This window comes from Eucyclogobius newberryi, unplaced genomic scaffold, assembly GCF_026437365.1.
Source record: "Eucyclogobius newberryi isolate DKJ021-1_F unplaced genomic scaffold, fEucNew1.0.hap1 SCAF_13, whole genome shotgun sequence".
NCBI lineage: Eukaryota > Metazoa > Chordata > Actinopteri > Gobiiformes > Gobiidae > Eucyclogobius > Eucyclogobius newberryi.
The window spans coordinates 26,146,669-26,165,690 of record NW_027315757.1 but is presented as its reverse complement, the minus strand read 5'-3'; the positions used below and the strand labels follow the sequence as shown (position 1 = coordinate 26,165,690).

Here is a 19,022-nt window from a genome sequence, read left to right as displayed (position 1 = left end):
CTCATAGAACCACAAAACTACTATAAACTGCCTTGAGAAGTGCTGCCATAATCCTGTAGTGCAATAACTCAGGAACATGAGCAGCATGTTCATTATGAAGATCAATGATAATCAGCTCTGGGGCTGATATGTACCGATGGACTAATGCGGTTATTCAGTGAACTCTGGGGTAATGACCTTTATGTCAAACCACTCATCTTATCCTATCCATAAAAACATGGTTATTTTGTCAAAAACAAAAAACAAATTACAGATCTGTCTTTTTATTTGAGACCGCTATGATGATTAAAATGTTCTTGCAAAAAACTGGCTATTTTCTTATTGAATTAGCTATACAGTATATCCTTATAAATATCGTTGTAATACCCACAACGAGTAAAGCAAGTCTTAAGAAGCCAGCTCAATGGCAAGAACAAGTTCTGGGCAATAAGCAGCTACGCCCTGCCAGTGATCAGATATCCTGCAAGAATAATAAGGTGGCCAAAGGAGCAGATGCAGACCACAGATGTTAAGATGCAAAATGCACCCTAAGACTGTACACTAGCCATAAGGAAGGAGGCTGTGGACTAGTGAGTGTGAGAGCCACTATCCAGGATGAAACATATAAGATCCACAAGTACATCGAGGAAAAGGCCCCAACAGATGACATGCTCAGTGAATGGGAACAGAGGATGAGGTGCAGGAGGAGGGACCATCATGGGAGGACAAGCCCCTACATGGGATGTGCCATATTACATAGAAATCGTACCAATGGCTGGAGCGGGCCAGACTGAAGGACAGCACAGAGGCCCTGATCATGGCTGCAGAGGAATAGGCCCTGAGCACCAGAGCAATAGAGGCTCAGATCTACCTCTCCAGACAAGACCCAAGGTGTAGGCTGTGCAAAGAGGCTCCTGAGACAATCCCGCACATAACTGCAGGGTCCAAGATGATGGCAGGGAAAGCATACAAGGAGCGCCATAAAGGCAAAGTGTACAAGAACATCTGTGCGGAGTACGGACCAGAGACTCCAAGGACAAAGGACACTTTGACTATAGGGTCAAAGGTGGTAGAGAATGACCGCGCCAAGATCCTGTGCGACTTCCAGATTCAGACTGACAAAATGGTGATGGCATACCAACCAGACATTGTACTGGTGGATAAACAGCAGAGGAAAGCAGTTGTGGTTGACATGGCAATACATGGCAATACCAAGTGATGGCAACGTCAGGAAAAAGGAACACGAGAAACTGGAAAAATACCAAGGGCTCAGAGAGGAGTTAGAGAAGGCGTGGGAGATAAAAAGAAAGAAAAGTGGTGCTCGTGGACATGGGACCACTCGGGGCAGTGACCCCCAAACTGGAGGAGTGACTTATATATATATATATATATATATATATATATATATATATATATATATATATACGTCTATATTTTTCCTCCCCTTGTCATACTCAAAGTTGAATTTGTTTTGAAGTAATACATACTGGTACATGTTTGAGTAATCCTATAATGTCTTAATGTCTTGCATGAGATACCTATCCACCCACAGCTCTGTACTAAGAATGGCTCATACATGTAGGATATAAACATTTTTGTATCCTACATGTATGAGCTTGACCACTATTCAAAAATAAAAAAAAAACATGTGTATAAAGTCTGCTGCTTACCTATTGTCATCTAGTTGATTAACTGGTTGATGATGATGTTTAATCGACCACTTATTATTTTTGGGAGATTTATATTCATAGGAGAAAACAGGAGTAGGGATGTAGTGAATTATCTTGAGATTTGGGTGTGAACTGTGAGTTTGATCTGTCTATTTACTGATGAATACAAAACTTATATTTTATACTGTTCGTTTTCTATATAAATATTTATTATTGCATAATTGCCTATAATCTTGTGATTTTGTGAATCTTGTGAATACACTTTGGGTACAAATCACAGAGACTTTTGCCAGCATAACATCTTTTACTTGACTAATCGATGCACAGAGCAGGTGCAGACTACAGTCCAACTACAGTGAAATGCCACTTTTGAAGAAGAAGTCAATGGGTTAGACTAAAGTTGAGGTTTACTTAATTAATTAATTAATTTACTTTAATTAAACAAAATGTAAAATCAGGATCTACATATATATACAATTTCAACTTCATAAAAAACACAATATGCCTTAAAGATTATATTGCTGCCTATACTTATCCTTGAGCCTGAAATATCAAGCCATGCACTATGAATTTAAAGCAGAGGAGAAAATGTGAGGTGGCTGAAGTTGCTAGATTAATGCACATCTGTGTCCTTCTCAAGTGCACTCACATGGAGAGGTGGCTGTGAGGGACAAAAAGCTTCTCCTGACAACACCACATCCCCTCCAGGTCCATTATGTCCTTTCTCTTGGACATGTCTAAAGATAAAGGGATGTGTTACTTTATCGCTGACAAATGGAGCATACGTTGTGTCATAAACAGCACGGGACACCACACTGACCTATAATAAAATGATTCAATATTGTATCATACTTGCCCCTATTAGTCAGAGGTGCTATTCACATGACAGAAAATACAAATTATGTGTTAAAATGGTGCCCGGGGAAGCTAGAACATACCACATATTCTCGCTTTTGTTTCTGCTTTTATTGCCTCTCTTCACTGACTCAATTTACCTTATTCTGTTTCGGTCCAACTGGGAAAATAGTGGGCTGTGCACTGTGGCACGGAGGGCAGCAGCAGGGGTGGAGCATGTCAGCGCTGTGCCCAACCATAAAGGCTTTCTCAACTACTAATGTTTTTTGAATGCACTATGAACCAACCCCGCTGCTCTGGGCACTGGAAGTCAAGCAGAGGCTGTGGTTGATCATTATTTAACATATTTACTGTATTTGTTTCCACTTTGTGCAAAAACCTATTTCTGTATTTGTCCAAATTTTCAAGAAACAAAATTAGGATTGAACGTTTGGAGAATCTTTTAATGTTCCTAAATGTGGCATTAAGCTTATCCATCTCAGACCAGCACATGGCAACAGCAAGCCAAATTACAGGTCAGATCTTCGGAGAGATGATACCACAGTAAAAATGCAGGTTTTTCATTTGATATACTTTTTTTTTTTTTTTTGCATTAGCTGTAATTGAATAAATATTAGATGGATGCAAGATTAATATGTTTCATGTCATATTGTCCATGCAAAGAAAGAACAATAACAACATAGAAATGATCATATTTATGGAGATAAACTACCATAAACATTACAGAGAGCTTAAACTTTAACTATACCTTATCATATAATCTGACGCACAAACCAAAATAGTCCTTGTGCCAGCCCCTATTTTGAATAAATAAGTTACAAATTACAAATTAGGACATCTGATGTAAAACAAGGCGATATGTAAATCATTATACAGGTTATTTGCTGTTGCCACCCCAGAAGAGAAGCTAAAAATAAAATGAGTAATCCCCCAAAAATGTGCATCTCAGTATAGCTGCAGAAAACATATGGCGTCCGTGACCTTTAAACAATGTTGCAATGGAAATTAAAACACAGTAGAATATGTTTTAGAGCTAAGAAAAGCTACGCAGTGTGCTTTGCGATGCAATTAACTAATTGTTATCTCAGCCTGGAACATTGCTTATATGCATTATGATGGGGGAAAGACCGGCTCTATGGTTCCTCGAAACCCCAGTGAATCCCTCTGTTTGGCGTGCACTAATTGGATATGCGTCAAGCTGTGGTGATGGTATTAATACAGATTTGATCCTCTAGCTTTTGCAATATGCACAGTTTCCTGCCACAATGATACACCTTAACAGCTTTAACACAATGTTGAAAACGCAAAGTAGAATTGTCTCACAGTAGTAGAAATAGAGTAGAAACGCGATAGTATTTTGTATCGACCAGGCTAATTGTGCATTAACTTAACGCGTCGGCATCTCTCGCACACGCACGCGTCCAACACACACTTGGCGCGCTTCACACGCGCCTCACACGCACTGCATGCATCAAAATGAGCGCCACTTGTGCTGCTCCACCCGGGATCATCCACACAGTCGTGCTGCTCCTAGCGTCTGCACCTCGCAAGCACAGCAGTCACCTCTCCAACCTCTGCAACTGGGCTCCGCTCCCGTCCACCGGCGCTGCCCGCCTCGCTATTCTGCACGACCGACGCTGCTCAGTCTCCTCTGCCCCCGACTTTTTCCACCAGAGAGCTTTTTTTTTTCAAATTTGTTTTATGTTTGTGATTGTTCAATGTTAGTGCACGCGGTTGGTCTCTGCTGCTGGCTGCTTTTGCTTAGCTGAAGACACCAAAGGCTAGAGCCGTGCTTCTTCCCAGTGATGCGGTTGGTGGCGCGCAGACACCACCGACACAGCGTTAAAGAAATCCCCCAGTGTTTCAAGAAACCGCCCCAGTGACAAGGGACAAGAAGAGGAAAAAAGCAAGAAACTGTCTGCGGTGCCAGCCAGGACGCTATCATTTCCACCGGAATGCATCTTTTCAGTGCCATGTTTCTACTTGTGATGTTAGTTGCCGTGCCCTGCAAGGTAAGAACTGAATGGTGCATGCTCTGAATGAATGACAATAGTGGAAAAGTTGTCTCGCCTTGCTGCATGCGTAAAAGCACGTTCATTTACACCAAACTGAAAAGCCCTTGCTGCTAAACTGCTACAGAACCTATTTATAGAGGCGATTGCGTTTGGCACATTTTTTTGGCACTTGGAGTTTGTTACTATGTTACGTGCTATGTCTGGTATATCATCCACCAACAAAACGTGGCAGAAATGGGAATTAATGTTGAGTCGCAGCCAAGAGTTCTGGCAAATAATGTAGGAGCTCCCTGTTACTCACTGGCATGTGCCCCCTGAAAAATAAAAATAAAATAGTGTTGCCCCTATGAGGAGACGATTCAATGAATGTCTAATTGAGTGTGAAACGTAAGCATGCGTAATGAGGGGATCAGAGGAGAAAAAGGGCTTCTTGACAGATATAGTATGTGATGTATGGTAAGTCAGAGGTGTGTGAAACCCTAACATAAGCCAGCGTTCTTAATTGCTTGAAGTGGCAACTGAAAATCACACTGAAAGACAGAAAAGTGTTTGAACCAGAAATATGCATCTCTAAAATGAAGGTTAGTTTGGTCAGTAGAGCACCTCAGATGTCCCTTGGCACTCCGACGTGTATAAGCAACATTATAAAGCTTGAGTTTTTGCATTTTAAAAGTAAGAAAAGTAGTAAACTGTAAACACGTATTCAGCACCATGGACAGAGCCTTTAAGTATAGTAAGCGCAGGGGACAGTTCTTGCGCCTTTCTTGCCATCATTTAGCAATTGATTTAAAGATGCCCCAGTAACAATGAACACCATATTTCACTTAAGAGGTGGAGATAAAGCACATAAGTATTTTAGGTTCACAAACATAAAGCTCTAGGGAAGCGTGGACAGATTACATCCACTGTCTATGTTTATTTAACAAGCAATTCTTTTGTTTTGTTCTGTTTGAGATAGTTGGAATGTGATGTGGTGTTTGGAAATAGTAAAGGTCATGTTGATGTATCTCAGGCCTGACTGTTTTATGTGCCATACTGGACGAATGGACACTGGCTTTGCCCTTTAAACGCAGCTGAAGATGGTCTGATCAGTGTGTATGTGGGAGAGGGGGCGATGGAAAAGCTTCACTGCACTACGGCTAAAAAATGCAATAAATATGTAGATCATCACAAACAAAACACTAAATACCCACAGTAAGGTTGAGGCATGGTTTAAAATTTGTAGTGATGAAGAGATTCAAAAATAATTACATAAGAAGGCAAAACCTGGTCTAAATTTAGGACTGAATCAGAACCAAACCATTTGTGACATGATAGTTACACTGACAAAAAGGTAGAGAGAGAGGGACTGGTGTGAGCTAATAATGCAGTGTGAATATTTATTTAGTCATAATATCATATAATATGTAAGGTTTAAGTGAACAAGTTTGTCATATTGTGAAGACTAAACTATAGGTAGATTATGTTTTGGGTGGGCAATATTGACAAAAGTTATTATCTTGATATTGTAGTATCCTGTAATGGTTTTCAGACTAAATTATTATGTCAAACCAACAGAAATGTGCCCTTTAAATGAATAAAATTACCCCCAAAATATAAAAAAATATAAAGAATATACTCAATAATACATTTTTAACCCTTTTCTTAAAAACAACATTAAAAATCGATTTATATTGATATTTTTGATATTTTGATCACCTGTGTGTCATATTGAAATAAGTTTATTTATTTGCACAACCTTTGTACAATTGCAAACCATTTAAAAATTACTATATCCACATTTACCTGCACATGAAATAATAAGCATCAACACAAATTCAATACATGCACACAAAATAACCACTTGAATATGAAGAAGAAAAAAGCAGAGTTACGCAGTTTTAACCCGATGATTTGTGCCACTTGTGAGTAGCCTTAACCATGCTGCATCATCACTTGGCTCATAAGCTGCCGTAATTGGGGGACAATTTGTTGCAAATGTTTCCATAAAGTATTTATTGCACTAAAATAAAATATGGCGTGGCTCATCTGCCTATCATTGCACTGCAAACATAAAGAATTGATGGCTTCTTTCCTTTCAGCAGCATCTGGCCGAACTCTCTAAACTTGTGTTGAGACGTGTAGTTCTGGTCGTAGTCTTGGCACTAGGGTTTATGAAATTTAGACTGATGTAATGACGTAAAGAAATCATAGCTTTGTGGCATGTTGTTATTCAACTAGTTTCGTCCAGGGTCAGGGCCAGAGCTCTAAAGATCTAAAGTTCAGGTGTGTTGACCTTAACACAGTTATGTTGTGAACTTTGCTTTTAAAGCATGCAAAACAGCACAGGCTGTGACCATGCCTTTAATACACACTACATATTCACAACAAATACATCAAAAAACAATCATTTGATCATATCAATTTTTCAAATCAACTAACAAGATTTTGCTTCTAGATTTATGCCAATTTCCAGGGTAATTACAGAGAAAATAGTGTCATATGGATGTGAAACCATGGACACTGTGACTAAGAGAAGAGTACCATGGTGGCAACTGTGTTTAGTGAACACTTGCTTTGTTTTGGTGTTCAAAGACCCAAATGCAGATGGAAAAGAAACATAATTGCGTATCGCTGTCAGAGAAAAGACTTTGTGCAAGAAACTGAGTTGACAATATACAATTACTGTAGAGTCATTGTTTAGAACCCCTTTTAAGTTGTGCTAACTCACTGTGGACGTTAAAGAGGCTGCTCGAGAAACACACTGACGTCAGTAAGTTTACAGAGATAGCCCGATCACTATTGTACACAGGAATAGGGACTAAGCATGCCACTGTTTAAGCGTTGTTTAGCACTGGGAGCGCATCAGAGCTAATAATATAGTGGTCTAAGGCTGTAAATAAATGTGAGCATATTTTGTTTGTGTTTCATTGTAATTAATTAAACAAGTACTTTGAAATAATGCTAGATTATAACATTAGTTTAAGAGGAATGTTTTTACGCTTGCATGGTGGTTGTTGTTGTTGTTGAGCACAGAAGGGTGTCCACATGTGAGCCACAGCAGGAGTGAGCTGAGGCAGAGACAAACAGCAGGTCTGGCTCCAGTCCAGCTCTTACAGCTTTAGAGAGTCCACGTAATGGACAGTGACCCTCGGTCAAAAATCTCTCCTCCTCTTGTCGGGGCAATGTGAGGAGAGCTGCACAAGTAAAAAAAACAGCACTCCTCTCAAGGGGCTGGGGTTTTATGGTTAAATGTTATCTATAATGTAAAATGTTATATGTTATATAATGCTTGTCTTGGATTACATATTTTTAAATATCTTTTCATTAATCGTTTTTCACAAGAGTCAGGTAAGAAGTACATTTAGGGCTCACGATGCCCTTCTGTACAAGAAGCAGGAGTGTGTTTGGCCAAACAGCCGTGCGGTCATATTATGAGTCCTACAAATGAGAATCAGCAGGAGTGGTGTAAATCTGTCATCTATGAGAACACACACACTGTTATAATCACCTCCAGATTCTACTGCAAGTCTGCTGCTTGTCACAATGACAAATATTGAATTATAAATCATGTCAGATAATGAGAGGGCCAATGCCTTATCTGCTGCTACAATAAATCTCAACCTGAGGATGATGGCCAGAACAATTTTATCATCTGAAACATTCAGTGGATGAAGAGACCACAGTTTTACACTTTTTTTTCATTTGCCTGGTTTCACTGAATACAGTGAAAAAAAGTCCAGCTGTCCATTAATGAACCCTTTCTGTCGGATCTTTAAGATGCAGCTGCAGTGGAAACCGTCTTGACTAACCCTCATAATGTGAAGCTAATACATTTGCTGTAAGCCCCACTTCCGCACTCCCACCGCCAGGATCTATGAAAAGAAAAGACCTTACAACTTACATTTATATTTAGGAGGAATTGAATGTGTCCATGTCTTTGCTGTCATCACTCAGTAGCAAAGTCCTATTGGGATGGGAAGGCGAGTAGACACAGTTACATTAGCCACTGTGGCTGTCTAACCCAGTGCACTCCATATTAATATACAAAGGTGCTGCTTGACAATCAGCCACACATAATGAGGTTGCATTATGTGTAATCCTGTGCTGCTTGAGGAGATTGAATAGTATGTGCTTGTGTCATGACTGATTAGACTAAAGCCTGGATGAGTGCTGGGTGACAATGATGATAGCACATTGTGTAAGTCTGAAAAGAAATCTATTGCACAAAAATACTTGAAGAAGAAAAAAAGAAAGGCATTGACGAATAGAGGTTTTGGGACAATACAGGCGCTCATCTCATCTCATCTCATTGATCTGATATGATTGGGTGCTTCTAATCAGAGGCGTGTTTGTGCACATGTGATATGAATTCATTAACAATACGGGACAATAATATATGCAGAGTGGAGCTTTACATGTCTGTCCTTGGGAGGAAAACTATTTGGAGATGAGCCATAAGTCGATTTTGTAACTATCAATACAATTTGCATCTAAGGAAAGGACGGGGAAAGTAACTGGCCAGCGAGAAGATGAAGACACATTTAAAGGTGCACTGGGCATTGTCTGCGTGTCTCCATTAAAATGCTATTGCTTTGCGTGAAAAGGAATTAAATGTATTTATGTATTTATGCATTTATTCAAATAAATAGTTTTTTATTGCTAAAATACCTTGAAAACGTACATTCTTACTGTAAGCTTGGTCACTATTCCACAGATCTGACCTGTAACTTGACCTGTTGGCGCAACCTGCTTGTCCTTATCCACCAGAAATGTAATCCATAATGCACCTTTAAACATATTTACATTTCTAAAACTACATTGGCAATAACAGAATCATTTGCTGCAAATCAAATGTTTTGTGTGATAGTTTGCCTATTGCAATGCTCAAATTATACATTCATAAATCCTTTGATTCAGTACAGATTTCCGCTGTTATCTTTTGTCAAAAATAGAACCTAGTGCATGGCAGCTGAGACCTAAAGTCCTTTGGTAGGGGTGGATGATATTAACTAACGCAATAACAAATTGAAAAATACTAATCTCTATATTTTTTGGAGTATCCCGATAGCGAGGTTCAGTCCCCTCAGGCCAGAGGCTACGGTCCATCCAGACCAGAACCTCCCACCACAAGAACATTGTCTTTCCTTAGACTCATGGACAATTAACCCCTGCCACTTTAACAATTATTCAAACCAATAACCATTCACTGCACTGCTCAATTTTTTTTTTTTTTTGCACTATTCTGACCAACTGTAAATTATGTATACCTTATTCAGAACAAGTGTATTTTGTTTTCTTTGTAATTTAATGCATGCCCTTTTTGTTATATTTTGCTACTATTATTGAAATTTGTGTGTGTCGCACCTTAATGCCAAAGCTTGTGAATTCTGTTTACTGAAAATGGAAATAAACCCATTTCTGATTCTGATTCTGATGTCAATTTAACAGAAATGAGTTAAAGTATTAGTTAGGTTTGATTATCAGACACATGTGAAATGTCAAATAAATCACACAGAAAAATAACCTTACACATTTCAAAGTTTACAACATCACTTATTTTTCATTTTTATACTTCTTCACCATAATAGTACACTCACCATTCCAATTTTGCACATTTTCAAAACACCCGCGACCCCGAAAGGGAACAAGCAGTAGAAAATGGATGGATGGATGGACATCTTCAAAACAACATTTATAATATGATCTACATTTCTATATACGTATTGCTTATCTTTATTCTTAAGTATAAACGTATTGGCTGTGAGGGAGGTAATTATGAACTAAGAACATTGAGAGAAGTGACTTTCAAAGGGCAAAAGTGCAGTCTCGTAATGCGGCGCCTATTTCTGGTTCAGTGTCTAAATGTGGTGTTTTGACTCACACGGGGGCAGATCACACTGTAATGATGGCGGCTGGTGCTGGGGGTGAAATGACGGTGGCTTTACCGGTGCACTGTCCGAATAGAGCGTGTAATAGGCGACAGATGGGGGCCTGGGCGGAGGAGCATGTTGGGTCATTGGCCTGATCACTGTGATGTTGTTGTGGTTACACTCCTCCACAGCACAGTGAGAGAGAGGGTGCCTGTGTGTCCTTAACATGGACACAGATTTGTTAAAACAATCAAAGACAACCGTGGCGCACTGACGTTATACACCATTAAAATGTGTCAAAAACATTTAGTGTCGTAACAAAAGCTCAAAGGGTCAAAACCAAGCAAGTTCCCTGGAGCCACCGACATTCAAAATTGACGTATGGCCTCCACAGGTCTGATGGTTCTGACTAACGCTTCCAGTCAAAGATTAGGCAGTTATTGTAGATGAAATGGAATAATAGGAGACAATAGTTATTTGGACGTGTATGAAACCACTACTAAATCTCAAACATTTGGTGGATTTTTGTCTATCTATTTGAGTCAAAATAATTCAAATTCATGTATTTTGTCTATTTGGAATGTTCTGTTGCTGCGTTAGGGGATTTGGCTCAGATTAGGGTTGCTAGAGTCTTGTAACCTTCTGTCTGCGTCCACTCTGACCACTCATTAATTCAGATGGACAAAATACAGCTGAGGGGATGTGAGTTTTGAAATGACCTATGTTGGTTAGCTGGGCAACCCCAAAGCCTGCAGTCCTAAAAGTACTACAACGCTCCATGATTATTGAGTTAGACTTAAGGCCAGGTCACAATCTTACAAACTCATATTGTTTCAGTGCTGCATTTTATTTTCTAAGGATAGACAATGTGTGAACAGATGTGTCTGGATGATTTTAAAGTCCATGCTGGGGTACATGGGGCAGGTTCACAGCCTAATTTTTACTTCTTAATTGAAGTATCACAGTTTTGATTATCTCAACAATCGTAAACGCTGTACTAAAACACTGTTCCCCTTATGGAGCCTTACACAATAGTTGTGTAGCTGCTTTCACTTGTGGTGCAGCTCTGAAGGGAGGAGGTAACAACACTTTAAAGGGTCAGACTAACATCTAAACAAAATGGTAAGAAGAAGAAGGAAAAATAAAAACAAACTACTTGCCACTATAATCGAGAGTCAGAGTTTAAACCACAAATGCTTATTTTAGTTTGTCGACAAAAACAGCCCATCTTTAACACTTGTTTCACTTTGCTCCTTTAATTCCATGTTTTATATTTAGCAGAAGCAGAGTCCACATATAACAGGTGCATACTATATTGTCCGTGTACTGTACCTAGATTAATATACAGTAATACAGTTTGTGTCTCTGAATTGTCCGGGTGTGTCCCGTCTAAGGTCGTACGCCGTATCTGGTTAAATGAATGAATGAATGATATCATGAGGCATTTTTCCAACAATAATTAATATCGCACGACACATATCACTTGTGCATCCCGTTTGCATCCTCGGCTCCTCGTCGCGGTGTGCGATTCTGCTGGAGGCTGCAGGACTCCCAGAGGTTTCGGTGTGTGACTCTAAGCAAGAGTGACACATCTCTTGACAACGCCAACAGTCCACACAGCCCATTGTCTTTGCCTTGACCCCCTTTGCTCTCAATTTCAACAGCATAAAGAGGAGGGCAGAGTCAAGAGTAACAAAAAATAGACTTAAAGTAGATTTTGATGCATGCAAATACTCACAATACTAGTATAAATTCGAACAGAACGGTGCAATTAGATGTGTTTATTCCATCCATCCATCCATCCATTTTTCTTTATCTTTTTCCCTCTTAAGCAGCCATGTTTGAAACGACAGACCATGTGTCCCTGATCCACCTGTCAATCACGCCCCCTGAACTCAGGAGGATGAAACAGTTGTCCAGACTTACATATTTGTAATTGTGTATTATCGAGCCCAGGCAAATGAAAAGCAGACCCATCCAAAGACACATTTCCCCCAAGATAGTATATTTACTTTTCTGTTTGGTCTGTTCTGTTACAACTGGGGGAAAAATAGCATCGCGAGGACAGGCTTAACACAGGAAAATGAGAAATCCTGTGGCTACTCACAACACCTTTTCTCCTTTCAGCATCTCTGCTTTGAAAATTCTAGCATCCGGTGTCATTTCGCAGGAAAATGTATTAAGAATTGTTGTAACACTGTTGCATAGAATGGCTGCATGGAAGTTACAAAATATGTGTAAATAAAGACAGATGGAGACGGATGCAGTTATTTCAAAATTACATAAGAATTACGTTTTCAAATATGTCAATAATGTTATCCAAATAGTTAAAATGTACAGTTCTAATTTCCATTCAAATACTTCCACTTATACTGGAATACTTTACTCTCTGTACATAATACTTTCCCCTTTTCTGTTTAATTCACAAACATGTCAACAATGTTCTTCACGGTGAGGCCCAAACAATCACGAAATCGATGGACGGGAACATGGTGCGAGCTGTTTGCGGGCAGCCTGAGTTACAGATGCCAATTAGAGACCGGACTTGTTGGATCAGACCACACCACCACTAATAAGGCTAAAATCGCAGCTCTTCTCTCCCCTGACACTGCATCCAAGGGACCTGCCCAGCGTCCATCTGGGCTTTTGCACTGCGGTAAGGCACCTCCTGACCAGTTTTCTGTACGACCTTGCTTTCCCCCTGCTCGATGAATCTTTTATGAGCCTGGCAATGTGGGTTTCTGTGTAGAAGATTGGAATATAAATATGGCTGTGTGGCGCCTAGAGCTCCTCTTCTTTCCTGTGCTGATACAAAAGCTTTCATAAGACTGAAGGAGATTGGCCAAGCTGCTACTTGAACAGTGCTCTCCTCCCATTTTATCACAACTCTCATACGTGTGTGGGCAAAAGCATTATACGTGCGAGCGAACCGCAGGCCGAGATTGTGCCTCTACCTGCTCCATGTCACATAACTGGACAACAAAACACACTCCAGGGAAATCTGCTTCTGCAAGCTACCGAGTTCATGCTTAAGCTCAACATAAATCTCGGCCGAGTTAAAAAAGTTAGTAGGAATCTAATAAATTCCGTGGGAAAATCCAAACTGTGAGAAAAAAACGTGTGTATAAATGTATAGGGGCTGAGCAATTAAAAATAAATCGTTATTGCAGTTTGATTTGCAACATACACTTAGGACCTAGGGCTTTCCATGCACGGGACGCTTGACTTTTTTTTTTTAATCACATTTTGTCCACAATCTTATAAATGAGAACTCTCAAGCTGCTTGATACATACAAATAAAGCTGTAGCCCACTTATTTCCAGTCAGATCAAACATTCTGAGAAGCACCAGGGTCAGTTTGTACTCCAAATGCACAAATAAGAAATTATCCTAAAAGAAAATTAAAAAAAATGATAGGACTTTTATTTGGATTCCGTCTGGAAATGCTTGCTTTATTACAAGTCCCTAATATTTTTTAGATAATTCACCTTCAGCCTGAACATTTTTTTGTCAAAACCCAACAAATACTAATTTTAACGTCAATCAAACCATCCCTCCTGAAACCAGCTTTATTCATTCATACATTTAACAAAGAAAACTGGAATTTAAAGTCTGAATTCCTCTGTGCAGAGCTTGTTTTTGCTTATAATTGAAGTCAAACAGACATCAGAGTCTCAGCTTCACAAAGGCGCCAGCCAATTGTTTGTACTCCAAAGGGTTCAGGAACAGCTTCAGTTTTAATTGGGGGTCATTTTTTCAGGCGTTTTTGGGAAAAATAGTCCCCTATCCGTAAGGGGGTACCGCTTTTGTTCAGAGTGCATAATTTAAATTATGGGAGCCTTTGAAGGAAGAATGAAAAATCAACGGTTAAACCTAAGCAGGCTTCCCACTCAGTTACATTTGTCATTACAGATGAACATATGCACATAATGGACACCTTTTCTTTGGCTGCCACACCCTCCTAAAGTCTTATTTTCATACAATAGTAAATGGTGCAGAGAAGGGTATGAGTATCAGACACTAATTAATACTATTCTAGTATTGACACTAGATACTCATTTGAAATATCTACACTAAAAATATTACATAGTTAGGACAAAATGTGACCTTTCCTGAACAGTTTTACAATGATCTTGAGCTTGTTGAAAATCACATTCTATTGTCTACAAAAAGTGTTTTATTAAAACAAAAAGAAAGTATTATCGTTGCAGTATCTAAGTAAATATCAAGTATATTCCTTAGTCTCTATAACTTCTTTAAGGGTAATTTAAGTCACAATAAACCATAAAATTGAATGAAATATTGAAATCTTGTGCCACTGGCTGCTGGAAAATCCCTCCAAAAACTGTGCAATATCATTAAAAAAGATTAGCAGCAGTAAATAAATAGCACAATGAAATAATGGGTCATAAAAGTTATTAATTTAACTATCTACAAAGAAAAAGTTCCCCAAAGTGTGAAGAGATGTCAATAGAGTAATTATGATGACAGGCCATAATTAGTATTTAGTCTTGAGACAAAGTCATTTATAGACAGTGGTAGAAGAAGTACTTAAAAGTATTGAAGTAGAACTTTCAGAGTAAAAAGTATTTTAAACAGATTAAAATCATATTAAAGAGAGAAATGTGGTGATCTTGATCAATTTCTCAATGTTTCTAGACATTTTATATATTTTTGTTTGGCTTGAACTCAAAACATATTGGCAGAATGTCACCATAAATGTGCTAATGAAGTAAAAGTAAAAAGCATCCACTGTAAAATGTATTTATACAGATACCTAAGCATTTTACTTAAGTACAGTACTTTTACTTTTGTATTATAACTACATCATGAAGTAATTAACCCATCTTGGAAGTATGGATGTTAAGATTATTTGGCAAATTATTAATTGTGATTGTTTATGAAGGTGTATGTGGTCATATTATTTGTTCTGTTATTCAGACAGCTTGATTTAATAAAGCTGGACTTGTGAAAGAAAGTATTTCACAGCTACAATACAATAACTGAGCGATCGTGATGTTTCTACTCTGAACAATGGGTTAAACAGTTACATTTGCAGCTGGATTACAGAGCTGTGCGGAGATGTGCCACAGACATGCATTCTACCTTATCATTACTTTATTATTTCACAAAATCCTCTCCTCTCTCTATACAGTCAGTGTGGCGGCATTGTCCCCTTCATGTTGAAAGCATTGACAAACCTTTCACCTTTGGGCAGTGAAAAGGATGGGCGGTCTGCTGTGAAGCTAATAGCATCAGGAAGCGTTCGGTTGGATGTGCTGTCCGCGTGGCACTGCCGCAGCCTCTCACTGGTGCCATTGATGAGCCGGATTCTAGTCTCTGCCACTTGTGCACCAGGGCTTAAGGCTTCAGTCAGACTCCCAGACACGGCTGCATATCAAGCAGGAGCCGGCGCCCAGACCCACGGCGAGCGAGGTAGAGCGTCTTTGATAGAGACGCAGGATGCAGGGGAGAGGGGAGATAACACGGTGCTTCAGTGCAGGAAACACCAGCTTACATCGAATAATGCTGCTTCGTTGTAAAGAGATGAGCAAATTAAGTTCACCGATATGCACGTGCACAGGCAGCAACTGACCTTAATATGTAAAGTTTAAAACATGAGAGATAATGTGTTAATGATAATGAAAAAAACTGCTATACCAATAGAGGCCTTTCGGGGATTGATGGTAGAACACAATAATAAAAAGTAAAAACGTAAATCAACAAAAAGGTATATTTTGAGTAGCTTTTACAGAGTGGTATGAATCCCTATAACAGTATTTCCACAAAGCTAAGAGAGACTGATGTACTGATGACTGATGTAAGTCACATGTAAGTCGAAGGTGCAATACTTTTAAGCCAAAAGCCTCATATATTTATTTGTGGATCTCAAAGCCACATAAAGTTAGTGCCGGAGATACTGATGTTATAAATGAGTAAGACGACAGGACACAGGTCTGGATAAATGAAGTGAAGTTAATGTAAAAAACAAAAGGTGATGGTGGACAGTGAAGCAGAGGTAAACAGTCACTGGGCCTGCTGACTGTACCAGGAGTGTTATTGTCTGTGCTATTGGAGGAACTAGGAGAATAATAATGAGACAGCCTATTGCTCCTTCACTCTGGTTTAGTGTCTCTCTGACATGACACTCTGCACAGATTGTCTTTAATTAGCTTCACATTGTTTAATCGATACAGGCAAGATCAGGACAAAACAGTGACATGTGCCTCCTGACACTTGACATGACAGAAAATCAAGACCTCTAACAAAGGAAAAGTCAGAAGAAAGATGTGCATTGATAATACTGATACTTTCAGAACACTAGCAATGCTTCATTGAACTGTTTGGAAAACAGATATAATTTAAATTAAGGATTAAGTCTTGCAGAGAACACCAGTCAGAGTGTATGTGTGAAGACTAATGCAGGGAGCATTGTTGTTCTGTGGCACAGTTGAGCACTTCAGCTGCACTAATGGGGAAGTGTTGAATAGGTATTCAGCTGAGGTCTTCCTCTTTAAGCCGTCTGCCTCGGGCTCTGGCCTCTCAGGCCCTGCTCTCATCTCCCTATGCTCTCTTCAACAGAAACTCATCTCCAACACTTTGACTCTAACTTTGAATCTCAATGTGCATAATCAAAGCTCTGCACTGTGTTTAGACATGAAGGATGGACAGAATGTCACTCGCTTTCTCTTTCTAATGAGCTGCATTTACACTGTAGCAAATGCATTGGTGAAATATTAAAGACAGACCTGAACAATGTCAAAGATAATTTGAATAATTGGTCCAGTCAATCTCCCACATACTATAAAGCAGGTCCCGCTGTTCTCTTGATCCTTTGTTTTTTTACAATGGACATTCATACACAAATGTTGTGTAGAAGTGGGTCCTTGAGAGCGGCTCATTAAAATTTAAATGAGTGATTTAATCTGTGGGTGGAAGAACGTCCCCAGAACATGTCACTGTCTCAACACTCATTAAATGTAATTCTGTCAATCTAATCCTATACAGAGCCAGTCAGTGTGGCAGTATTTATAGTCAAGACTGCGTCTCAGATTAAATCAGCTAATGCGAATCTGAAACAATGTGTGTCATTACATTTGGTATTAAAGCTCTTAAAAAACAAGGATATAAAGAATGACAATGGTAAGGACTTCTGCCAAATCACGACAAATTCACTCAGGTGACCCCAAATACTTAAAGCAAGTTGATGAAATATGTTTTAAAAAGAATCAGAATAAATTAATCTAATGGTTACAACCTAAAGGAAATTTAGGACGCTTCCATAGATCTACCAAACAAATGTAGTTTAACATAAAAATTACATTAGAGCAAAAAATATGCCAATTTTCTGCTGGCATTAAATGGCCCATTTCATCGTACCCAGCGAGCTCACAGATATCATTACTGAGCACCAAAGAGCAGCACAAAAGTACAAGCCATTCACAATCTCCTGTGAGCTATCTATGCGCGTGCTAAAGACACTATCACATCACAGACACATAACTACATAAACCACACCTGACTGAAAAGCAATTTCATGGAGCGAGTTGAATTGCGTTGATACCAGTAGCCTTGTCCCTGCCTCTCTATAGTGTTAATATTTCGGCGGTGTAGAGCAGTCCATGGCTCTGGCTGTGAGATTGAGCGTGATGATCCAGTGCAGCCCCCTGTGGAGCGGCACCAGCCTGTGCGGCCACTCCACACCATTAAGGTCCAGCCCATCCCTCGCTCTCCTCCGCCTCACATCACTTCTCATCTGCCCGGAATATTACCGCCTTAAAATATTCAACACAAAAACATCTAGTTTGTCCTCGCTTGCCTCATTTTCTCCACTTTGTTGACATTGTCCCGTCTTGTTGGCGAGGGGATCGGGGGCTTTACGCGCCGCTACGTCTACGATACACGGATTGGCAATAATGCAACAGGATTGTGCTAAACCAGATAGCGTAAGGCTTTCCTTTGAGATCATAATTATTTCATAGCCACTGGTTCAAATTGTGGTGCGGGAGCTGCCAGGGATCTCAGAAGTGATTTGTGAATGTGCATAGATTATATAGATGCCTTTTATAGGGCTGTTGTCCTTTGGTCGTTTAGTTAATGAATCGGTTGATGGAGTCTTAGTCGAACAAGATTTGTACTAGTTGACCGATACTTTTATAGGGCCACAGCAAAAAGGTTCAAATAAATGTGCTTTTTACTTATCTGTAAATAGTTTATTCCACTTTATTAAAAAACATGTGGAAACGCCCCCTTTTAGTCGACTAATCAATGCATATCATGTCTTTAGTCAACTACAGCCTCACCATTTTAAACATTGGTTATTCCCAAACTTGAATTAAGGTTTTAGACTACTTCAGACCCTGGTTTAGTTTATGTAGATATATTGGAATACTGTGCTTGCTTTATTAGTTTTATTAAGAAGAACACTTGAGGAAAAAAAAAACATCTTATTTTTGCAGGTGTTTGCAGCCGGTTTTCTTCACATTTGAGTTGGTTTGGTTTTGAATTGATCCTTGTTTATTCTCTTAATATTATTGTCCACATTTACTCTAGAGTCCTGGTTTAGTTAGAGCACTGTTCAAACCTGTTGTAGTGATTCACGTCTAGATGTGCTCACAGACTGGTTCTAGTCAAACCCTGGCTCTGCTCTT

General features: G+C 39.3%; 1 protein-coding gene across 1 annotated transcript in view; it reads left to right on the top strand.

The window, feature by feature from the left end:
- The first annotated feature begins 4,156 nt into the window (after nucleotides 1-4,156).
- Nucleotides 4,157-19,022, top strand: part of olfm2a (olfactomedin 2a) — a 56,425-nt gene continuing 41,559 nt past the window's right edge. The window contains exon 1 of the mRNA XM_072443132.1: nucleotides 4,157-4,516. Within this exon, the coding sequence (XP_072299233.1) occupies nucleotides 4,460-4,516 (57 nt within the window). The 5' untranslated portion in view covers nucleotides 4,157-4,459. The remainder of the gene's footprint in view (nucleotides 4,517-19,022) is intronic.